Source organism: Candoia aspera, chromosome 1, assembly GCF_035149785.1.
Source record: "Candoia aspera isolate rCanAsp1 chromosome 1, rCanAsp1.hap2, whole genome shotgun sequence".
NCBI classification, from domain to species: Eukaryota; Metazoa; Chordata; class Lepidosauria; order Squamata; family Boidae; genus Candoia; species Candoia aspera.
The window spans coordinates 202,307,101-202,331,747 of record NC_086153.1 but is presented as its reverse complement, the minus strand read 5'-3'; the positions used below and the strand labels follow the sequence as shown (position 1 = coordinate 202,331,747).

The following is a 24,647-nucleotide window of genomic DNA, read 5'->3' as shown; positions in this document are numbered from 1 at the left end:
CCCGCTGCCGTGGCATCTCCTTGGGTCTCATCCCAGGTGAGCAGCTCGCCCGGAGAATTTACGGTGGTCTCTGGGGCCGTTTTCAGCCCCCCGGCTTCACTCTCCGACTCGGAGCTCGCCTCCTCTCGGATGGCTGACAGCTCCCCACCTTGGGACGGTCGGCCGGACTGCCTCACGGTCGAGTCCGGTTCCCCTTCCTCCATCATCATGATGTCGGGTTCAGTCATCGCGGGCTCTCTCCCTCACAGGGTTAGACGCTTGTCTTTCCTGGACAGGGGCCAGCGGAGTTAGGAACTTAGATTCTCAGCTTTATGTAATGATTGCCCTAGCCCCAAATACTCAGACTCACAAGAGGCTGCTAAATGAAATCTGATTTATTAGAGTACTAAAGACAAATACAGAGAAAGCTGAGAATGAGCAAAAGCGCGCCAAATACAAACTTAAACCCTTGGTGCAAACGTATCCCGCCTCCCTCGTAACAGCCCCGCCCGGCACAGGTGCTAGCAATCGTCAGAGTTGCTAGCCTGGGAAAGTAACCTTGAGCGCAGTAGATAATACAAATACATTCCAAAGCAAAGCCAAAAGATAACCGTTCCCATCCTCCCGAGAAAGATGAAACACGCATCCAATTAATGACATGCGAAACGTTACGATGCATCAAAGACATTGAAACGGCGAACATGACACCATCTGTGAGAGCTTCAGTGTCACTTTCCAAAAGCATACTTTGGAAAGCGTAATTTTCATAGAAATTCTCTTTTCTGTATGAGAGAAAATGATGGTGCCTTTTCTTAGATAATACTTCAGGATTAGGGTTCATCTAGAAAAATCATGTGCCTGGTTCTTCATGCGCTTCTTCTGAATAAACACACTTACCGGAGACTAACTCATACGGAACTCAGAGTAAGCATATTTGTGTAATCTGGCATCATTCTAAATTTTACATAATTTCAAAACCATTTAATTCCTGCTGTTTTTACTTAACTAAAGCTTTTGATAAAAATTATTAAATCTACTTTGTTTTATTTTTCTCCACAGATCAGAAATGTTGAGACAAACCAATGTTTAGATAACATGGGACGTAAGGAAAATGAAAAAGTAGGCATATTCAACTGTCATGGCATGGGAGGAAATCAGGTAAAATATATCCTATTTTAAAAATAACTTTATTTGTAAGGCTTAGCACATTGACATAGGCATTAGTGGTGGGGGCAGTGACATACTGAACATTGCAACATCACAATGCCAACTCGTCTTTTTGTACGTGTGTTGTGATGCTGTGCGCACATAAGGGGCAGAATTTCATTGTACTGATGAGACCGTGGATTCTGACACTGACTAACATAACATCAAGGCAGTGTTTATTAAGAAAGGATATATAAGGGTGTGTGCATTACAGATAGGGTTGCTCTGATGTTGATCTTTTAGACTGCAAAATGCAAAATCTGTGTTGATCTGTGTGTTCAATGAGCTTTGCAGATATATTAACAAATACAAATATTATGCATTGGAAAGAAGCCTCAAGCCTTGAAAGAAAATGTATTTGTGCTCTTATATTATTTATGGCATGTGTTTGTCAAATGAATCTATTGCTATTACTTCTTTCCTAGCTTAGTTATGTAGTTCTTTGTGCAGGCAGGCTAGGCTGCAAAAATGTGCTTAACTATTGATTCAATTGTTGGCTATGAGAATTTTAGTTTAAAACATAAAAAATCATCAATTGAGCAATTTTTCTGTGAGCTTGGGGTTAGATATGGAATCCACTGCAGTATCACCTATTTTTATGACCCTGGAGCATACAGGGGGTTGTTTCATGTTTTGATTGTTCCCTATAGTGGAACACTTAAAACATTTTGTTTTTTTCCATTAGAACGTAGATGGCTTGAAACATTCTGACAGAACATACTGGAATAGATCCATTTTTCCCAAAAAATCTGAATGCTTAAATAATGCTTCTTTTCCTAAGTGGTATTTAATCAACCCAAACTGAATAAAATCAAATTTGGAAAAGCACCACATGGAATATCTGGTTAAGTGATTTGAAGCTTCACTGAGATTCCAACAATTGTGTTAGAATCTTGTCCTAGAGCTACTATATTATGCGGTGCTCTGCTTTAAGATATATTACAATATCTTCAATGAACGGAGTAAGTAATTGTCTCCTTTTTTTCTTAGACAAATCTCATCCCATTATTCCTACTATGTTTTAATAGTTCCCAGACAAAAGTGCAATATCTAGTCCATATATAGCTGATTAGTAGTTGGCTGATTGCAGGAGATGGAGTAAAAAAAAGTTGAACAGAGGCTTTTTCCATTGTTTTAAAGCAGATTAATCCAGAGCATGGGATTTTTTTGCATGATAACTGAAATTTAAGTTCAGTTTATATATTCAAGAGCTTATATTTACTATATCTTTAAATTCAGTGAAAGTAGATGTCAAATGCTTCATTGACTATATACAGGTCTGACTGTGTGGACCATGCCGTGCTGTGAAATGTCCTTAAAAATGGGAATCTTGAAGCATCTCATATGTGAAACCTAACACAGAACAGGAAAGCTCAGTCTGGATAGAATGTGGCAAAACATACTGGCTTCAGGTCAGCAAAGGAGTGAGACAAGGCTGTATACTTTCTCCTCCTTTATTCAGTGTATATACTGAGGGGGACTGAACTGGAGGATTATTCTGGTTTTAAAATTAGAGGAAGAAACATCATAAACTTGCACTGATGACGCTAGTCTGATAGTTGAAAATGCAAATGTTCTGCAAGATTTAGGAATGAAAGTTGAGCACAGTGAAAAAATGGGACTACGATTAAATATGAAGAAGACCAAACTAATGACAACAGGTACGGCAACCAGCCTTAGTAGTGGCAATGAAGATATTGATGTAGTGGATAATGTCTTCCTTTTAGGATCAACTATTAATAGTAAAGGAACCAGCAGTCAAGATATACACTGCAGATTAGTACTTGGGAGGATAGCAGTGAACGCCTTGGAAAAAATGTTCAGATGCTAACATGTGTCAATGCCTACAAAGATGAGAATCATGCAGGTAGTGGTTGTCCTTGTGACAGTCTATGGAAGTGAAAGTTGGACTTTGAAGAAGCAGGATAGAAAGAGAATTGCCACTTTGGGATTTTGGTATTGGAGAATACATGAATAACCAAACAAATGGTTCATAGAACAAATTAATCCAGAATTCTTACTCAAGGCACAAATGACCAGGCTCAGATTATATTTTGGACATGTTATGCGAAGACCTGGCTACCTTCAGAAGTCTGTAGTAATGAATGGAAAGAGCAGATGACCAGCAGCAAGGTAGATGGACTTAATTACAGCAGTGATGTGTGCACCATTGGGAGATTTGAAAGGCCAGATTGGGGACAGATCATCCTGGAAAAGGTCTATCTGTGTGGTTGCTAAAAGTCAGTACTGACTTGACGGCACATAATAAAAGTAGAGGTAGGCAATCTGCCTTAAGTGCTGTTTGGATGCCCTGGAGTCCCAATCCCCTTCTCATTGCACTGCCACATTTTCTATGTTGAACTGGAAACAAATCCCATCCCCAATTATCAAGAGATCATTCCTTCTGAGCTAAATATGAAGGCTTATTCTGAAGCCTTAGTGCCAGGAATATAACAAATATGAACCTTCTTTACAGTTGTTGGAACTAGCCAGTTTCAGCTTCCAGGCAAGTTCTGCCCTGGCTTAGAATCACTATAACTAGGATTAATTTAATTTTTGTTTTTTAAAAAATCATTTATCAACTGCAGAACAGCATTACAACTGCATTACAGCTGATGGTTATAAGAGCCTTATTTCCTCCTTCAGTTCAACTATTTTGGACATTCCTTTTGCCAATTATTTAGGAGAGTCTGTGATCTCCTGAAGGTTATTTCGGACATTCTTAAAATAATTTGTAGAAATGTGCTTTAGAGCAACAAGATAGAAATTGATACAATCAACTGACATGTCATAATGATTGTCACATGTCATAATGATGTAGCAGGAGAGTCCTATTTGGACTAATGTCCATATTTACATTATAATTCTTTAAAAGAAGTATATAGAGTTACAGTTTACATGACATTACCTCCTTTCACACAGGTAGACAAATTCTGTAGGTTTTTCTAATAAAGGCTAAATGTAAAGTCTCATGAAACTCATTTCAGATAGGCAGTAGGCATATATCAATTAAACACAATTAAAACATATGTTTCCTACTAAATAAAAAAAATCAGCAATATATTAAGAATCTTTTATTATCTGGTTTATGCATGCAATATCTTTCCCAAATGAACTTCTGTTTCACTTTAATTACTTATTCTTAAAAATGCATCTTTCTTCCAATTCCAGTTCTAAAATGTGGATATTTTGACCAAAAACAATGAAGAGTTATCCAGTAGTATAGCATAATACTACTATGCACTTATGGTTGACCTCTGGCGGGAGCAAGATGGAGGCTGTGCATCCATCCTTGCTCTTCTGGATCTCTCAGCGGCTTTCAATACCATCAACTATGGTATCCTTCTGGACCGACTTAGGGAGTTGGGGGTGGGTGGCGTGGTTCTGCGCTGATTCACTTCCTTCCTCCAGGGTCGGTCCTAGTCGGTGTTGATAGGGAGCGAGAGATCCGGCCCATGGCCCCTCCTCTGTGGGTTTCCACAGGGTTCGGTACTCTCTCCGTTCCTTTTTAACATCTACATGAAACCACTGGACGAGATCATCCGTCACTATGGGGTGAGGTATCATCAATATGCAGATGATACCCAATTATACATCTCCATCCCGGGTGAAGTAAGTGATGCTGTGGCCACCCTTTCCAAGTGCCTGGGGGCTGTGGGGGCCTGGATTGGGGACAACAGGTTGCGGCTGAACCCGGGGAAGACAGAGTGGCTGGGAAATTGTCATCTTTAGTTCTGGATGGGGTTGCACTGCACCAGACAGACCCGGCGCGTTACTTGGGGGTCCTCCTGGACTCACGGCTCCTGCTCGAAGAACAGGTAGCAGCCATGGCTAGGAGGGCCTTTGTGCAACTTCATGTTCTGCACCAGTTATGCCCCTTCCTGGAGTGAGAGGCCCTTCAAACGGTCACTCATGCCCTGGTTATCTCCCATATAGACTACTGCAATGGGCTCTACATGGGGCTACCCTTGAAGAGTATCCGGAAACTACAGCTAGTGCAAAATGCAGCTGCGCGGGCGATCTTGGGTTTTCCGAGATCAGCACATGTCACTCCTTTGCTCCGCGAGCTGCATTGGTTGCCAGTATGCTTCCGGGTCCAATTCAAGGTATTGGTTATCACCTTTAAAGCCCTACATGGCACGGGTCCAGGTTACCTGAAGGACCGTCTCCTCCCCATCACATCAGCCCGTCCCACCCGGTCGTGCAGAGAGGGCATGCTACAGACGCTGTCTGCAAGAGAATTTCATCGTCCAGGAGGCGGGCCTTCTCTGCAATAGCACCTGCCCTTTGGAATATCCTTCCCCCGGAAGTGAGATTGGCTCCCTCTCTCCTGGACTTTAGGAAACAGCTAAAGACCTGGTTCTGTAATTATGCCTGGGGTAGGAGGGAGAGTAGCCATTCTTGGGATGGTTAGTTTCCTAGAAGGAAACAGCTTTGCCTGCAAATCATAAAGAACTTTCAGCCATTGAGGTTTTTATTATATTTATTGTATTATGTATTACAGTGTTTTATAGTTTTATATTTTTATTTATGTTTTATTGTAAACCGCCCAGAGTCCCTTTTGGAAGATGGGCGGTGATAAATTTGATTAATAAATAAATAATAATATAATTTTATTTTAAATTAATGCAAGGTAATATAAAGGGTCCTTTATTTACATTGGCCAACATCATCTGAAATGGCAATAAGTAACCCAATATATTTTCCCATATATTTAAAAAATGTCTTATGTGAGAGTGGTTTCTACTCTTTTAATTGCCCAATAATATATGAAGAATAAGGATTATAGCATTTTTCCTTCTTGCAGGCTATTGGAAGTTGCTTATATAAAATACATTTACATATGCATATTTTGTGTTTAAGTCTTTGTGATATTGTTTTATAAAGAACTCTGTGTCATGTATAACTAAATATTAAAATATTAGCAAATAAAATGTGATTAAATCTGTTTTTAGGCCTTTTCCTTTCTAAAACACCTAATTGGTAACTTAGAATGATTTGCATGCATTCTCTAATTGGTAATGCAATCAAGTTCAATTTGTATACTTTGCCAAGGGCAGCGTTCTGCAGTTAATTGGCAAAAGGCTGCTTTCAACAATTAAGAGAGAACGCTTTTCCTGTACCTTTGATTAGAATACTTTTAAGTTGGTTGAGGGGTGAATTCAAAATAATTGGGAGTCTTGTAAATAATTAAAATAGATGCCATTTATATTGCTTTAATTTCACTTAATTTTATTCTGACCAGGTGCCTTCAAACCAAGTGGCAGCTTAGAATTAGTAATTTCTGCCTGCCCCTTTTATAATATATTTCTTCTGTCCTTTCTCACTCTATTTCATCTTAACATTTCTTCATTTTTACATCCAAAATTTAACCAAATAGAGAATCTATGATTATAATGCTGCTGCATCTAAAATCCTTTGCTGCTCCAAGTCAGTCTTTTGCAATATTTATTTATTTATTTATTGGGGGGGGGGATTGGCAGTCTGCAAGGATGCCAAAATGTAAAAACTGCACTGTGACATCATGATACAAATTCTGTCCTTTTATCCTTGTGTTGCAACATTGCATGCAAGTACATAAAGAGTAGATTTTGCATCATCACGTTGCCTTGCAACATTGCATCACATCACATATTTTATTACTTGCCCCCTCTTGCCCCCCCAACACCTATGATGTATTATGTATGTATGTGTAAACATCTGAAATCTAAAACCTCACCAAAGATATTTGTATCACTTTTAAATTTTCATCAGAGGTTCAGCATGATTTCATGTATCTTTTCCTAGAGAAACAGCCACCATCATTAGATCTTGTGGAAACAGGATTTTATTTATGTATTTATTTCTGTTTTTACAATTTTTAGGACGGCCAACTCCAAATGACTCTGGGCGGCTTATAAATAAAAGTAAACAAACACACACAAACAAAAAGAATCATGAATATCCCCAGAAACAAAACCAAAGAAAGTCCATTCACTTCTTGTTATGTTCTACAGCTTTGTTCAGGGGGCAGTTGCATTTTCCTAGATCCACTGTGGCTAATTGAAAGAAGACAAAATAGCAAGGGAAACTGTGTATTCCAATTCTCGTATTATCATTTATTCTGCATTCTCTTGGAAATATAAAACAAGGACTTGCTTCCTATGGCTTCCATCACAATGAAGTCAGCTGTCCAGAAATTATGCTGAAAAAACAATGTACTCACCCCTTGTGTACTAACTGCATGAATCATGTGTTGTTAATTGGCATGTGCTACTTTTAATACTTGTAGCATGCTTAATTAAACTGTTTGGGAACTTAGGTCTCATATTTATATAACACTTTAAAGTGCTTTACATGGATGAATTCTGTGACCCCTGAAATGAAGTTATAAGAAGTTCAGTAATATTACCACATATTTCAGGGACCATTGAAAGCACAGACTGCTTATCAAGTTAATTGCCATTAGAAGATTTGAACCAGGTCACTTTGACTCAGATCTTAAATGTCTGTCAGGCTGGGCCAGCATATCAATCTATCAGTCTATTTAACAATAGAACAGTAATAACATACATGAAAATTAAATGTACAGAAATGAATTATACTTCCCACAAACCTGATTTTGTACTATTCTCAACTGTATTTATATTGGAATCAACCTTTTCATGAACTACATTTGAATATGTATTTACATGATTAAAACATCCCAAGGCTTAAACTTCTTGAAAACATATTCTTACTTTTTTTTGTCCTCGTAACCACCCTCCAAGTGCAGAATTTATTTTTATGTTCTATTTGCTTGCTACACTTTGCCTAATTGTAACTGAATGTATGGCAGTCAGGCTTCCCTAGCCACTCAAAAAGATTCTGCAATCAAAATCCATCCTAGTAATTCTAGGTTTTTTAGCAAAATTAACCTTGTTTATCTATAACTGTCTGGTAAGAATCCTGGAGTAATTAACGGTTTACACCTGGAAGGCAACTTCCAAGTTTATCCTTACAGACTCTATTGAAAAAGAAGCACTATATTTGACTACTGAAATGCAAGCCCCATTAAATTCAGTGAAGCTCACTGTCACATAAAGGTACAGTATATGCAACTTTGACCTTGATAACTGAATACAGTACAGCCATAATCCCATATCCAGTTCTGTCAGAAAGTACACACCATTTAACTTTATAAGAGTATTTCTGAGTAGTGATGTATAGGATTTCATTCTTAAGTTACTTTTCAGACTACATGGTCTAGTTCATTGCACTTTGCTTTTCACAGTTTATGATACAGGTAGTCCTTGCTTAATGACAGTAATTGGGATCAGAATTTCCATCACTAAGCAATGCAGTCATAAAATGTGATGCCATGTGACTGTGCCACTTAGCCATGGCACTTCCCGTTGCTGTCGTTAAGTGAATCCCGCACCATCATTTTGCACAGCACCGCATGGTTGCCATTTGCGACCTCCTGCTGGCTTCCCCATTGACTTTGCTTGTCGGAAGCCTGCGGTGAAGGTTGCAAATGGTGATCACATGACCACAGGATGCTGTACAGGATACAGATTAAGAGACAAGATACAGATTTCCTATTGCTGATCACCGGAGTTCAAAACAGAAATCTTTGTTGTGTGCACTCACTTTCATTGGAATGGCTAGGCAATGGGTGAGATGGGAGTTAGCATATATTTTTTTCAAACCTGATTTCTATATGCGTGTTTTAACTTTTTTTTTTTTTTAAAGCATAAGTAATTATTTTACCAATAGGGCTTTTTCTCTTCCAGGTATTTTCATACACTGCCGACAAGGAAATTCGCACAGATGATTTATGTTTGGATGTCTCTAGGCTCAATGGGCCGGTAATTATGTTGAAGTGCCATCACATGAGAGGAAATCAACTTTGGGAATATGATGCCGAGGTATTTATTCAAATGCAGAAACGAAGCCCCTTGATTAATATTATTGCTTGTCTGGAGCTAACAAGTAAAAGGCTAAAGCAGTGTTTCTCAACCTTGGCCACTTTAAGATAAGTGGGTGCTGGCACATCCAGCATGCTGGCTGGGAAATTCTGGGAGCTGAAGTCCACACATCTTAAAGTGGCCATGGTTGAGAAGCACTGGGCTAAAGGTTCTTTAGCAGTTCCTACCCCTTCTATTTTCAAACAAGTTTGGGCGGGGGAACCAACTTTGCACCTCTTTCCCTTATAACCCCCTCCCCACCGGGTAAATGATTATTCCTGCTACCACAGTAACCTGAACTAGGTCTGAGATCTCCATATGATGGAGCCTAAAGGCGGTGAATCACTCAGTACTCCTATATTAGGGTGGTTCAGAGCATTTGAGGAGGGGCTTCATAACAGGTGGGAGCATGAAGAGAACCTATTTCTTTTACAAGGCATCTATAGCAGCCTCAGAAACTGCTTCCCTCAGAACAGGTGTGCATGACATGACTGCATTGCAGGGTTGCCTTTTAGCCATTCTCCCACTTCCTTGCAAAATGGGATTGTGGATACAGGATTTAAACAACGGAGATAGGCTACCACCATCCCTGTTCCTCTGATCTGAAGTGGGAAAGTCTCTAGGGTTATATGGTATTTACATGTTTGGGAATTAGGACAATTCAGCCTGCCTGCCTTCACCTCCTCTTAGGCCTAGCTTGGTAAACATTTTTGAGCAAAGTATGTACACAAATCCAAGTCAGCCCCGGAGTCTATAAATAAGTAAAAGTTATTGATGAAAGGATAAAGCTAGCATACTGAAGACAGTAGTGAGGCACACAGTTAGGAAAGTAAATTAATTCCTGGGGCAGAAGGTTAGTCCAGTTAGTTCTGTGTACTGAGGTGAACTGTTCTAGCAGAGATCCGGATTCCACAGAATCTTGACTTAGATGGACCAGTGAGTCCACTGTGAAGACACATGGAATGTCCTATAAAGGACATCGTGCTAGGTTTCCTGTTTGGCGGGGGTGGGTTGCATTAACAGCTCTCCTCCTTTTGGGCAGTTGGCAACAGCAGAAATAATCCAAAGAGTAATCAGTGGAGTGAATTATGCCGGCACTTACCTACATAGGTGAGAATGGGCGAGGAAGAACCTTCTTGTTAGACTTCCTTCTGTATTTGCAGAAGACTACTGCTTGACACTGAACGAGAAGCAATGGAGCAGCTGTTGCCGCCAATTTAGAGTTAGTTTCAGATATGACAGATGGGTCTTCATCACACTGGGATTATTCTTTCAAGTTCACATGGAAAATATATTCCTACCTACTGTAATTTTGAAACTTACAATTTATGCAGTGATCTGTTTCCCAATAAACCAACGATATTTATTATTTCAAGGATGTTTTCATTATCTGGGAATGATATGCTGCATAATAAAACATGCATTCACATAAAATATTGTGACTAGATGCATAATTCTCCATCCATAAATACTAAGCCAGCAGGATGTTTGGGATGCAAAACATACATTATGCAATTTCATTACTGCAAGAAGACATGTTATAAATATATGAGATACAGTTAGACTGTTGTAGCATTGAAAAAGAAAGAAAAGTCCATGCCATTTCACTGACAAATACTTAGTCGTAGTTTTATGGGAATATATTTAAGAATCAGATGATAATTGACTCACTCAAGGGGCAAAACTTTATGTGATACATCTGTGTGTTGTTTTTCTGCTTTGATACGCAGATATTTGCAGTTCTTAGTGATTAATTACTGCATTAAAGCTCATGCAATTTAACTTACGATTTTTTTAAAAAAATCAGATGACAGCCTTATAATATTTGTACAATTCATTTGATACTATTTTAATATTTAGGTTGAAACTATGTTTAGAAGCAGACAAATAGTTCATAGAAAATGGTGCCATGGGGCATATTTGAAAATATATTTCACCAGAGGTTTTTGAAGCTATGTCTGAGCAGCTTATAGAAAAATGATGACTGCAAAATCAGAATCAGCCATTAGATGGAGCCAGCAAAAAGGAAATACTTTGTAGTTCTCTGATAAGAGACTCACAGAAAAGGCAATTTGTCTGTACTATTATTTTGTTGTCCTTGCTGGCTTACCAAGTTGAATTAAGAAATCCAAAATCTCTTTACCCTTGGTATTCTGCACACTAACTTGTTTCATCAGCAAGTATTTACTGAGCAGTGAAAACAGGGAAGACCTGAGGCAACCCAGCCATGTAAGGAGATTATTCAACTTAAATGTTGCCATACTGGCACGTCTTGAGAGCCCAAGGAACTTTGGCATTATCAAATGACTCAGTTGATACCCTAGCACATTGAAGTTGGCTAATATATGGCAGCTCAGTATTCTTAGAAACTGTGTTGTTCCATATTGTGCAGAAGCAATCTTTAAATTAGTATTCTTCTCAGTCAAATCAGGTATCTTGGATTGTAAAATTAAAAGGCAAAAGGAGACATTAACACAGGACTTCTATAACAGTATCTCTCACTTGTTTAAATGAATTGTATGTGTGTGTGTATATACGTGTGCCTTTGAGTCAGTGTTGATTACCAGTGACTGCCTAGACTAGTCCCTGCAGTTTTCTTGGCAACGTTTTTGGGATTGGTTTGCCTTTGCCTGCTTCCAAGGGCTGAGAGGGAGAGACTGGCTGAAGGTCACCCAGCTGGCTTCATGCCTAAGGCAGGACTAGAACTCTCAATCTCCCAGTTTCTAGCCTGATGCCTTAACAACTACAGTACACCATCAGGAGCACCAATTCTGATCCAATTTGCAGCCATGGAAATGGATTAAGAATTTCTCCTGTGGTTTGGTTTACCTGACCCAAATCCTCTTTCCCTACTGCCATTATTCCATCAGTGGAAAAATATAGATATCATACAGATAGAATAAATTATAATCTGTTTGTTCTTTTAAAAAGGTAGGGTTTTTTGGAATGTAATACGATGAAGATGAAGATGATATAGTTTTAGTATAAACTGGGAGATTTCATAGCTTTTATTTTTCATCCACTGCCTCTCTTCCTTTCTTACTCCTCCATGCCCCACATGCAGTATTTACATCTATGGATGAAGGTGATTTGTCCCCTAATCCAAATTTATCAATTATTTTGTAGCCCAAATCAGAACTTTAGAAGCATAAATGCAAGGGTTGCACATGCCTTTTTCCCTTTTGGTATTTCTATTCTGGAATATAGTATAGAATATAGAATATTTGCAACATAAAGAACACAAGGAAGCATTTGGGGATATGGAGGTTTGGTTACTCCTGCAAGATAACACTGTCATGGTTTGTGAGGAGCGGAGCAGTTGGCTTTCTTAATGTCTATTTTAACCCTGGCTATGCTGTTCTGTAGGCTGTTTTGTGCCTATGGGAATTCAGCAGTATAGAAGCCGAAGTAAGTAAATATCCGAGAGGTGTTCACATAGTCTTGGACGTAAAACGTCCCAACGTCTTGCACATAAAAAGCCCATATGGAAATCCCCTTCCCCTTGATACCTGTACGTCAGAAGTACAGAATTCTAAAATGTAAACTATGCATTTTTTTTCCTCTTCTGCCATATTTATATTTGATTATAGAACACATGCTGTGAGATACCACTTAACATCTAATCAACCATGGGTTTCCATTATTATCCCTGCAGTGACTTTAGAAAGCTTAAATTTTTGAAAGTTCTTAGACTGATACCAAGGTCTTGGATTTCTCTGGCTTTGGAGTCAGTATGGTTTTCCCAGAAATGATAGTTCCATGGCTTCAAGCATCATCTTTCCATAGTTATGTAAACAGCTGAATTTTGAATTTTGAACAGATGTTTCCTTGTTAGACCACTTAAGGTGTAAACTCTGAATATCTGAATTGATACAGCTGTGATACAGCTTTATTACTTTTGGTAAATTATATTCTTGATGTAACTTTGCATCTACTATTTCAGCATGTTGTTTATTGAATTCTGCTGCCATGTATGCTTTATTCTTTATGAGCCCTTTAGAGTTTTACCAAGCTGTTTTCTACAAGGGAACATGAAGGATTTATGACCAAAGCATACAGTTCCAAGGCTTTTTGTGTGAAATGCATAGTTTGATTTTAACTCTTTTAAGCGTACTGGTTTGGTGCATGTGCAGCGCATCAGTCAAAACTTTGCTGTTACGAATCATAAAATGCCTTTATCAATCTTATCCCCAATTCTTCTTCTCCTCCTCCTCCTCCTCCTCCTCCTCCTCCTCCTCCTCCTCCTCCTCCTTCTCCTGTGTGTGCCTTCAAGACAGTTTTGACTCCTGGCAACTGTCTGGGCTAGTCCCTGCTATTTTCTTGGTAAGGTTTTTTGGAAGTGGTTTGCCCTTGCCTGCTTCCTAGGGCTGAGAGAGAGGGACTGGCCCAATGTCACCCAGCTAGCTTTGTGCCCAAGGTGGGACTAGAACTCACGGTCTCCCGGTTTCTAGCCTGGTGCCTTCACCACAGCACCAAACTGGCTCTCATTCAGATAGAGAAGGACTACTTCTGTTGCTATTGCTTTCATGGAAAAATCTGACTAGACTTACGTGTTAACCTTTTTTGAATTCTATCACCAATTAAATTACAAGCCTCATTCACTGGGTAAAAAGCAAGCATGGCAAGATTTAGACGTTAGAAGTATTTAGTTGACCATCGCTATCACTGTCATGAAGCCTGGGGATGACACGCAGTTGGAAGAAATAAAAGCTTTCTATACACATTCCTGGGTGATAGTTTGACTCTATGCCATCATTCCTTTGCTTCTGTTAGCATGCAGGTAAATGGGAGTACAACTTTGAGGTGAGTATATGATCATCCCTGTGATTGATTTTAGTTTAGGGTTTTACTTGTTTACTGCTTTCGTGACCTCTGTTTAGTTGTAGACTGCACTTTATAAGAACAGGTTCTCCATTTCTCGTAACATGTACACAATGCTGATAGTTGAAGATAACACACCAAATAGTTGTGGTGTGTTTAGTTTTTCAGAGAACAGAAAAGGAAGCATACGTGATACAGATGCATAGATAAAAGGAGAGAATGTCATTTCTCAAAATATTTGCTGATTGTCCTTTCTAAAAAATTTTACTCAGGGATGTATTCATTTTGAACAGTAAAAAAAAATTATGGTGTCCTCAAATATATAAACAGTCATACTGACGAAAAATTCATTTCTTTTTCCTGCACTTGCAAAATGAATGAAAAGATGCTACTGAATTTGATATTGCATAATAAATCTTTCATGAAGCACATTATACCAGAACATTGGGATATGCATCTTTGAGAGTCAAATTCATCAGATTACTACATTTGCAAAGAAATGTAGGTGGGGACTGGAGAATACAGGAAGGTGGGAAAGTGATATGTGTTTACCACTGGCAAATAGGACGGCCTCTTAATTTAAATCCCATGGTGCTTAAAAACAATTGTGTTGTACTTTTCCTGAAACCTATTCAGATGTAGTCATTGTTATTTTGGGTGACCCACTGCTTACATCCATTAGACCAGTGAGTATAATAATCCTTGTGAGGCACGCTGTGACTGGCTCAATTAGCTGGTTTCAACCAGCTTTTTTACATTATTTTGAAGCTTTCAAATTAAACATTGTTATAAGCAATGTTTTTGGTGTATTAATATGTTTTAAAGTTACAGCTATCAGTCCATTAAGGCTTTGATAAACTGGCACATGATTCAGAGCAATTTCTTTTGATAAGACTGATTTTATTTGTAAACTGAAAGATTAATCATTTCTTGGGGTTCGTTATTTTCCTCTAAATTGGCAGGACTGAATGAAAGCTGATAATAGGAGTGTGCATGGATTTGAGATAAGTTTAGCTTTGTGGCATGCAGATTAATTCCCTTTAGTCAGAACTTTTGAATATATTCCCTTTTAATTGAAAACGTTTTGCAGTGCCATTCTTACTTTCTTCATCATTAACTGTTAGATTTGCTGAGCATGTGTTTAATAAATATTGATATTCAAGACTACTAAATCTTCATTTTTCCCATTCTGCATTTACTTTCTATTAGTAGAAAACAGAAGGGAAATGACTATGCATCTGAGATACATAATGAAAATTGATAGTTCAGTTGCTCATTCACAGTGACATTTTAAGAATACTCCTCCTTGATTATTTTTTTAATTGCTCTCCATGCTAGTATATTCTAATCACAAAAATGGTATATTTACTGAAATTAGACAAGAAGTATTCATCAGTACATATTTTATGTTAAAATATTAAATAAAGGTCGTATTCAAGTACAGCTGTGGAATTTTTTTAAAAAATCTACTGCTGGCTTCAGTTGAGGAAGCATGTCACTTTTTTAAAATTGATCTTCCTTCAAAAATAAGAAAGACTGCAAACCTATAGACTGTATAGGTTATAGATAATAGATAATTTATTATAGATAATAAATAGGAGTAATTTATATATTCAGTTTAATGCAAATATTGTGTAAAAGCATAGAGATGGGCTGATTTTTGACCATTACAATGTCCCAATGTTTTATTGCTCATAAGTTCTGTTTTTGTTCCCAGACTCTGAAATTATGTATATATCAGCTATGTAAGAAGCTGTTTTGTTTTTGTTTTTAATCTATTCAAAAGTGTCCAATTCTCAGAGTTTTCTTGGCAAGGAAGTGAATTCAGAGAGAGCAGAAGAGCCATAACAAAAAAAGGGGGAAAAGTAATGTAAAATGTCATGATGGAGGGGAGGGGAGCCTCCAGACTGACCCCAGCAATCTCACTACCTCCTCTGCCCTGAAGGATAATTTTTTTCAGTTCTGTTTTTTGGCCCAAGGCCTAAATGTGTCTTCACAACCTTCTGCTCCTTCTGACTAACTGGCAGTTATTCCCAGGAAGCAAGGAATGGACAAGAGACAACAGCCCTTTCACAGCAAAGAATCTAACGTCATTCTTTTTACTGAAATTTGGCAGTTACTCTTCTGTCTTCAGATTTTTAAATTTAGAGAATCAAAAAATTGATGAAGCTCATATTGGACTTCATATTTTTTGGATTTTTCCCCCTTTTTTCTGGAACTGGGTGAGGTCACATGAAAAGGCATTGGAGACTGCCTTTTCAGCTTTATTCAGAAATATCTTAGATAGGGGTAGGCTGCAACTTCTCCCCGTCTGCAGGAGGTCATTGTGTGATGTGGTGATCTCCCCAGAAGGGGCAGGCCAAAACTCTTGTTCCTAATTTTGGAAATATGGGAGGCAGGGTATTAAAAATAGTAATGGAAACAAGCGACCTTTTAGTCTATAAACAGTGTATATTTTGATCTAAGGTAGTGAAGAAGATTGTTGGTGAGATTTGAAAAACACTGTCCAACACAGGTTGCACTTTACTTAATAAAATGAATAGAACAACGGGGGAAAATTAAATGATGTACAGTGTGGCCAATCAGCATATTCTGATGATTCCATTTTATTTTCGAGCTATTGTCAAACATTTTATTTTACCTAGGGGGTAAATAACCTGTGGCAACAATTGAGATCTATTAGGCTTGTTTTTAATGGTGAAAAAGTGACATGAGAATTTTATAAATAGAAATAGATTTGTTGAGTAAGTCATAATTTCCCTTAGAATTGGCCATGCTTCCATGTGATATTGGGAACAGTTCAGTGATACCTGGTGTGCTACAGGTTACCAAACCCTGTTTTGGAATATATATTTCACACAACTGTGTTCTCTAGATCCCAATTCTGGATTTTTATTTCTTGTATTGATTGAATCTATCCAATTCTTCTGAATCATTTGATTGATTGATTGATTGATACATGCCATTTATCTACCACCTCATTCCCTGCAGACTACTTTACAGATATTAAAATTCCAATAAAATAAAATTACATTTTAAAGCCTCAATAAGAAAATTAAATGACTGTGATCAAATAATAAGAATACTCACACACACACATGCAGACATACCTGGCTTTACAGACAGCTTATTTGGACAGAAGTGGTATAATTTCTTCTAAGTTTGATTTAAAAATATGTTGATTTATGTTAATAAGTCATGTTTTATGAAACTCATGTAAATATGGGACTGTTTCAAGATGAAAACCTGAGCTGTATGAATATAAAGTACTTACTGTGGTTCATTGACCTTTTCATTGCCATAGATCTGATGGAGGGGGTTACCATTTGCTTCATGATTTCTGCTTGTTTTGCCATTTTTCTGTCTCACAGACACACACCGTTCTTCATATTATTACCCAGTCTTGTCTGACTGTAAACAGGATAGAAGATGACATTCATGGTCCCACTGTGGAGCCTTGTAATGACAGCCCTTTTCAGAAGTGGCTGTTGAGAAACTATACTCGGCTGGAGGTTCTTAGAAACATTTTTTACAGCCCCACTGATTATTTCCCTTAATAAATGCCTAAAGGTTGGTATCGTGAAAAAAATAATAAATATGATAGCCTTCTTCTTCTTCTTCCCCTCCCTCCTAATTACTAGTGTAAATTAAAGCATAGTGTTGAGATAGAAATAGCCATATAATAATTGTATTTATAATGCTACTTAAATCTTTGTTGAAAGCAGTTTGGGTAGAAGCTAGATATGTCTTCTGTGGTGTAGTCCTTTCCCTTTTTTGCATACCCTACGTAATTCTAAAAATGGTGTGAACTCGAAAATCTAGTTGTTTTGCATTATCTTAAAGTGTATATCTTTAATAAATAGAATCTCTAAATATTAAAGTGGGAAGAGTCTCTGTGGCAGTAACCAATGCTTGATAGTCTACTGACTCATGTGCCAGCAGAAGAGGTTAGGCCCCTTTGGTGGATCAAATGCTGCCTAGACATGCTGTATAATTCAACCCTGTTATATAGCAGAGCACATGGGGAAGTGATTAAACTGATAGATTACGACTCGGTTTGAGTCCATACCCACCTATGGAAATAAGGCCAGTCACTGCCTTGTAGTCTAAGCTATCCCACTTCGTCCAGCCTCTTGGTCCAGCCCTATAAATAGGATGAAGTGCTATTTATGCCTTCTTGAATTCCTGGAGGAAAAATGGTATCAAAAGCTAACACAGAAGCCACCATTCCTGACACTGGTGCAACAGTACTGGACAGTGAGCTCACAGCATTGTGTAAAGAAGTGGTACACTGTGCTTCTCAGCCTTTGCCGCTGAACGTTGTTGTGTAAAGTGAGGTTTTGCCACGTTGATGCTATCAGAGCAAACTTCATTGTTGATATCAGTGGCTTCCTTGTTCAGTAAGAACAATTTGGGCTTTACATATTCTGACTTTATTTAAGCAGAAGTTCTGTTATACAGCTTTACAAGCATGGGTGGTTCCTTCAAATGTAAAGACCCTTGTGCATTAAAATATCTTCAAAGAAATCCTTGTCTCAAATTCAGTGCAATAAATTACCAGTTGAAATAAACAGATTATAAGACAATTACGGCCTCGAGTCTGTACTATTTGTCAGTTCTTGGGAGTACCCATGTAGTTACTCCTCTCCCTCTAGTTGTAGTTCAGTAAAACCACTGGAATGCCTGAGCCACAATATCAAAAGCAACTCTCTCAGGTGTTCAAAATCTTTCTTACAACAAGGGGACAAGCAAAATGCTCCATTTTATTTGTAAAATGATGAATTTTGTGCTTATGTAGTGTCTTAATCGCTACAGGATAATTCCAATAACCACAGTGGAAAAAAGAACACAGTCATCAGAATTCAGTCTATCACAGCACAAAATAAAAGAATGCAGTCAAAGAAAATTTAAATTAAAATCTACTTTTAAGAGTGAGGTCACAGAAAAATGTAATATGCTTTTAACTCTTGCTTATCTGAATTCATGCTGGAATCCACCTCATTCCAAACAAAGTTGAATGAATGATGGCATGGAAACGGGAGGGATGAAAGCTAAGGGAGAAGGCCTTTCTAAATAGAAACGTAAGTGTGTTGGAGAATTGCCCCACCCCAGTCCTGTCCTGATGCTGGCTGAAGCAGCTACATTGGCTGTCACTGTATTTCTGAGCTGGTCTATATTATAGAACAATAAATTGTTCAGGGTATCTTGAGGAACATTTCTCAGAAGGTGCTGACTTAATGCAAACTGTGGAATCCATAAAGGAAACCATCCCCCAAGTCAGATTGGCCTTTGTCAGTGTCTTTGGAATTCAGTCCCACTCAACTGGTTGTTGGTATATTTCCCCTCTGCGTAGCAGTTCGGTAAGCTTGAAAAATTGCCCTGCTCTGGGAAGTCAGCCCATGCTTTTTAGTTGATCGTTGTTTTACCTGTATTAATTGAGACCATGTTTTAATGTTTGGTTTTTCCACTGTGTTGTGGAACGGTTGTGTGTGCCACCTGGAAGCAGAACTTGAAATGCAGCCTTGTAATACTGTAAGTAAATACAATAAAAGTAGAAAATTGTAATGTGTATCTTTGTTGTAGACAGAAATGTGTTGTATAGCATTTTTGATGGTGGGAGTAATGATTTTCATATACTTGTTTGCAAAGTGCCTGTTTCACTGTACAAAAGTACATCAGAAAGAATGCAACCCATGAGTTAAATGGATATATCAGCACTATATTTTTTCCAGAGCATTTTCAAATATTATTTATAAAGCAAACAAATTTTTCTTTGAATTTTGAGTCGATTATATGTTGTTATCCAAAATTGTCATATTAGAGGGACCCCAAATGTATACACACATTGCTGAAACAGTGGAATTTGTTACAATGGCATCTCTATTCTATTGAAAGGTTCTGTTTGAGTAAGAAAAAAAGTGTTAAATATAGTGTCATGAGTCGTTAAATAGCTTGAATTTGCTGCATAATCTTAATCTTAGTACTGAATAATGAAAGAAATTACAGACTGGGTAGTTTTGTTGGTAATACTTTTCCAATGTAATTGGTTGTTGACCAAACAAAGGAAATTTTGGTAATAGCATACTGTACATAATGACAGAAGTGGAGGAATAAGTGCTTATAGAAGGCCATTGAAAAATTCAACAATATGTTTGCCTGATGTGAAATTCTACCACTAATACAAAGGAACAGCTGATGAGAGGAAACATTAGGTCTGTAGGCTTGTTTGGATTTGTAGGCTTGCTTGAATCCAAAAAAGAGTCATGAAGCCACTAATGCAACTAATTCTAAAATGTGCTACTTTCATCATTCTGAATTATTTCTTAAAGCAGTTTGGTGCTCTGTGACATGTGCATCGTATACCCTGTTACAATTGGGCTGCATAATATGAAATAGCCTTGAGTGATTTAGTATAACAGAAGTGTTTCTCTGGGAATTTCACAGCAGTCTGTTTAAAGTAAGAGGAAAACCTCCTGTGTTACCTTTCCTTCATGTTTCCCTCCCCCCACCCCCACCCCTGGTAGAAATTGCTATAGCACAGAGCATCTTCAGGCCAATCTGGCATGAAATTCAGTGTAATGCAAAAAGCTAGATGTTTGTGCAATTTCATCATTTCAACCATCTCAAGGAAACAGTTCCATTTTAAAAAGTATGGTGTCCTTGCATATAATAACATCTGTAGAGTTGCAAAACAATTAAGATCTTGTGATTCTGGACAGAAAGTAGTCTTAGCATTCTGTTTCCCTGGAAGCAAACTGTTGCTGCTTAATTACCAGATCAGGATCTATAATACTAGCTCTGCTTAGAAGAAAAAGGAAGTAATCACTGATGTTAAGCCTCTTCAAGGTAGAATTCCTAAAAGATGCCAAAATGCTGGGCAGAGTGGACTGCTATGCTTAGAAGCAACTGGAAATCAGTGAGGATATTTCAGCGGGTGGGGAGTGGTGATTAAAGCCCCTATTCATCCAGTGTGTTATGACATTCTGGGCCAGAGGTAATTTCCAGATAATCTTCAACGGCCACCCCAGAAAGGTTGCAACAGTACAGTGCAGCTTTGAGATAGCCACACTGAATGAGTGAAAAAGTCCTCCCTCTTCCAGATTAGAGTGCAAAAGGTTAATCAGCCTTTATCATGACTACCATGCTGAGGTTATGTGGCTTCCCAGTACTAATGCTGGATCCAGGAGAACTCTCAGACTGCAAATCTGATTTTTAAAAGAAGTGCAACCCAATCCAAAACAGCTTTTTATTTCCCAAATCTTAAAATTAAGTCCTTGGAAGACATAATAACTCCATGTTTTCTGAGCATAACTTCAGCTTATTCTCCCTTATCCAGCACTTTACGGATTGGAAATAGACTCTGGAGATGTCCAATAATGAGCTTGTAGGAAAGGAGAAATATAGCTGAATATCACCAGTATATTGAGAAATGTAACTGAATATCATCGGTACATTGATAACAGATTGTTGCTGATGCATGCTGGATAACAAAGAAATAATAATGTAAATATTAATACAGTACAGTACAGTACAGTACAATATAATACAATACAATACATAATAATATTCAATATGTGCTTTGTTGATTATGGAAAGGTTTTTAATTGTGTCAACCCTGTCAAGCTATGGAAGGTACTTAGGAAAATGGGAATCCCAGAGCATCTTATTGTCCTCTCATTCTAACATTTTCTAGAAAGGAAGGCAGGCCTCCCCCACCCCCCACCTCCCAAAATGGCTGGAATGAGCTCTGCATGAATCAAGAGTTCTGCTGCAAATTAGAATAGACCAGATGTTGAATCCCAAGAGATTATGGGAAGTTATAGTCCAACATATCTAAAGAGTACCAGACTGGAGAAGGCTACTGTAATAAATAATATACTATAGTATCTATTATAATATATAACAATAAATTATATATTTGATTAGAATGAATTTTTATTTCTGTTCTTTGCTTTTTTGCTTTCTTGGATTCTACATTTGAGAGTTGGTTTAGTTTAAGCTTTTCAGTTGATACTCTGTCATATTATTAGTCTCCTCATTTCAAATTCTAGAACAGCAGGATGAAAAATAAGGCAGAAATGTTTATAAATCCTCATTAATTTAACAAATGATGGATTAGAGAATAGTCTGAAGAAAAAATACTGCTTTGTTAGTCTAAATTGATCTGAGCCTGATAAAGAGAGGAGATTATTGGAGATTTCCCATATAAACTGCATAGAATGTCTCCAAGGAATGATAGTTGTGAACATAATGGCTGCTTAATCTCTTCAAGGGAACGTTACCTGAACAGGAGGGCCTTCTAGATTAATTACAGTTAGCCAGTTGATATACTATTATTGTTCTATTTAGTTCTGAATACCCTAGATTCCAAAGGCTATACCACTTTCTATAGTTTCTTTCTACACCACTTTCTACATTTGCAGCACATTAACAACTTACGATGATGACGATGATGATGATGGGAGGGCAACATAATTATATGGAAGTAGGAAAAGGAACTGCTGTAAGGAAGGGGAGAAAATGCAGAAAGGCAAAATATAGAAACCATTTTTCTTCCAACGAATGTCCAGTACAATAAACTTAAAATTTCAAAAAGAGAATTCATAGCCCATGGTTTTCATGTTTTGTGGTCAACTCTGAAAAATGTTTTAGATTAGAAAGCCTTTGAGGTATGTTGTGTTCATAAACTTGCAGGATTAGTTTTCAGCGACTCTCGAACATAGAAGATGAGCCAGTTGTTCTGTTACCAGAAAGCTGAGCAGTGCCATAGCACATGCTGTGGAGCAGTCCCTCTGCAAAAGGAATATAAGTCGGAGCTTTCCTTTCTGGCTTGGAGCCACAGCAGCGCATCTCCTTCCTCCTCTTGGTATATAATGTAGTAAGTGCTGAGGGACCTTCTGTATGATTTCCCTCATGCCTAAACGTGGTAGAGAAATTTGTTAACTGGTCCAGCTGAGGCTGTCTTCTTCACTTTGGCTGTTGGCTTGCTTGCTTGTTTTGCAGCGACTGACCTTGAGACATGTGAACAGTAACCAGTGTCTTGACGAGCCCTCAGAGGACGACAAAATGGTTCCTACCATGAAGGACTGCAGCGAAAGCCGATCCCAGCAGTGGCTGTTACGTAACATGACCTTGGGTGCCTAAAGCCAAGACAGACGTCATGTCCTTCCTCAGGCCTTGGAAGGGTCTAACCTGCTCACGAAAGGATGTTCTTCTTCCCTTGTTGTCGGTGAAGAGAAAGGGTTTGGATGCTTGATTAAAAGCCCACATGCCAGAAAACAACTTTTTTTAATTGCTTAAAAGCATGGTTGCACTTTTTTTTCCCCTCTGATTTTTTTTTACCAGACAGCTGAACACATGGACGCATTATTCACCCTGGCATATACAGTATTATGAGGACATACCAGTTTTGAGAAAAGTTGACTCCAGAAAAGCATTACAAAGCAAAATTCCAAGGGGGTGGGAAGTGGCTTGCTGTGGGTTCTGTCCTGTCATGTGGCTTGAAAGTGACAGTGTTAAATGCCTTATGAAGCTCACTTGCATTGTGAAAGATGGTAACATTTGTTTTCCTCAGTTGACGTGCTTGTACCAGTCCTTCATGGTGACAGAGGAAGAATCCATCGTTAATCTACTGCCAACCATCACCTATGAATAGCCCAGCTGAAATGATTTCTCAGCAGTAAATTTCTGTATATATTGGATGTTTTCATGTATAGTGTCAGGAAAAAAAATGGCATTTCTGTTCCTGAAACCTCTGTTAAAATCCACAGAACTGGATGAAGGATATGCTGGTACGTGGAGTGTAAAATTGAATTCACAGCCAAGGGAAGCATAAGGAAATGGGATTGATGGTACCCGCTGATGCCCTTTGCAAAATATAAGTCATTACAAGCATTGTAACACATTTGGCCAACTCCCGTAATCTCCCATTAATGACTAATATCAAAGATAGCAAGCACTGTTTACTCAAATCACACAAGATACCAATAGAAGAACAGGTTATGAGGAGACACAACCTGATTTCAAGTTGAGTTTGGTTGCCAATAGCTACCCTTTTTTGTCCTATCACATATATTTGTTTTCTAAAACAATAAGTATACATAATAGATCCACAATACCAATATTGTCACCTGAAAATGTCAACAGTGCAATCCCTTAATAAGTCTTCAAAACGTAGCACGTTGAACCTTTAGCATACGAGCACTGACTTCAGGACTAATTAAAAACATGTCTAATAAGCTTATCTGCTTTGTAGATGTAGGACATGCGATAAGACATAACTATCTCTATAAAGAGTATTTTATTTTTAAAAAGGAGTGGGTTTTATCACATCTCCCTATGCCAGTGTGTACGTTGGAACAATATTTATCCAACATTGGAATCTGTGTAGTTCTCATGAGCATTAGTGGGTCAGGAAGTACATAAAATGTACTCATTTTTAACTGGATTTAATTTAATGCAGTTTGTATTATCAGCCCCATGGCCATGCTAAAATTCCTGTGAATTATGCTATATTGAGTAGCAGGAATTGATCAGTTCCATACCACAATACTGAGAAATTGAACTGACCTCTTTCAAGTTTCACTCTGGCATCTCTAGAAAATGCGATGATTCTTCCTGTGGATGAGACTCACTACATGATACTGTCTTTGCATCATTATCACCCATCTGTTGATTCTGAATATGCTAATTTCTCTGCTTTTTCTGTCCCAG

The 24,647-nt window shown here is 38.1% G+C and overlaps 1 protein-coding gene across 2 annotated transcripts in view; it reads left to right on the top strand.

The window, feature by feature from the left end:
- Positions 1-23,492, top strand: part of GALNT13 (polypeptide N-acetylgalactosaminyltransferase 13) — a 199,108-nt gene extending 175,616 nt beyond the window's left edge. The window contains exons 10-13 of one of the 2 annotated variants that reach the window (XM_063318364.1): positions 1,039-1,137; positions 8,940-9,074; positions 13,887-13,916; positions 17,306-17,722. In XM_063318364.1, coding sequence (XP_063174434.1) covers positions 1,039-1,137; positions 8,940-9,074; positions 13,887-13,916; positions 17,306-17,491 — 450 coding nt within the window. In that variant the 3' untranslated portion in view covers positions 17,492-17,722. Of the gene's footprint in view, positions 1-1,038; positions 1,138-8,939; positions 9,075-13,886; positions 13,917-17,305; positions 17,723-22,937 lie in introns of those variants that run through there. The other variant, XM_063318363.1, reaches the window with a different exon arrangement.
- The last annotated feature ends 1,155 nt before the right edge of the window (positions 23,493-24,647 follow it).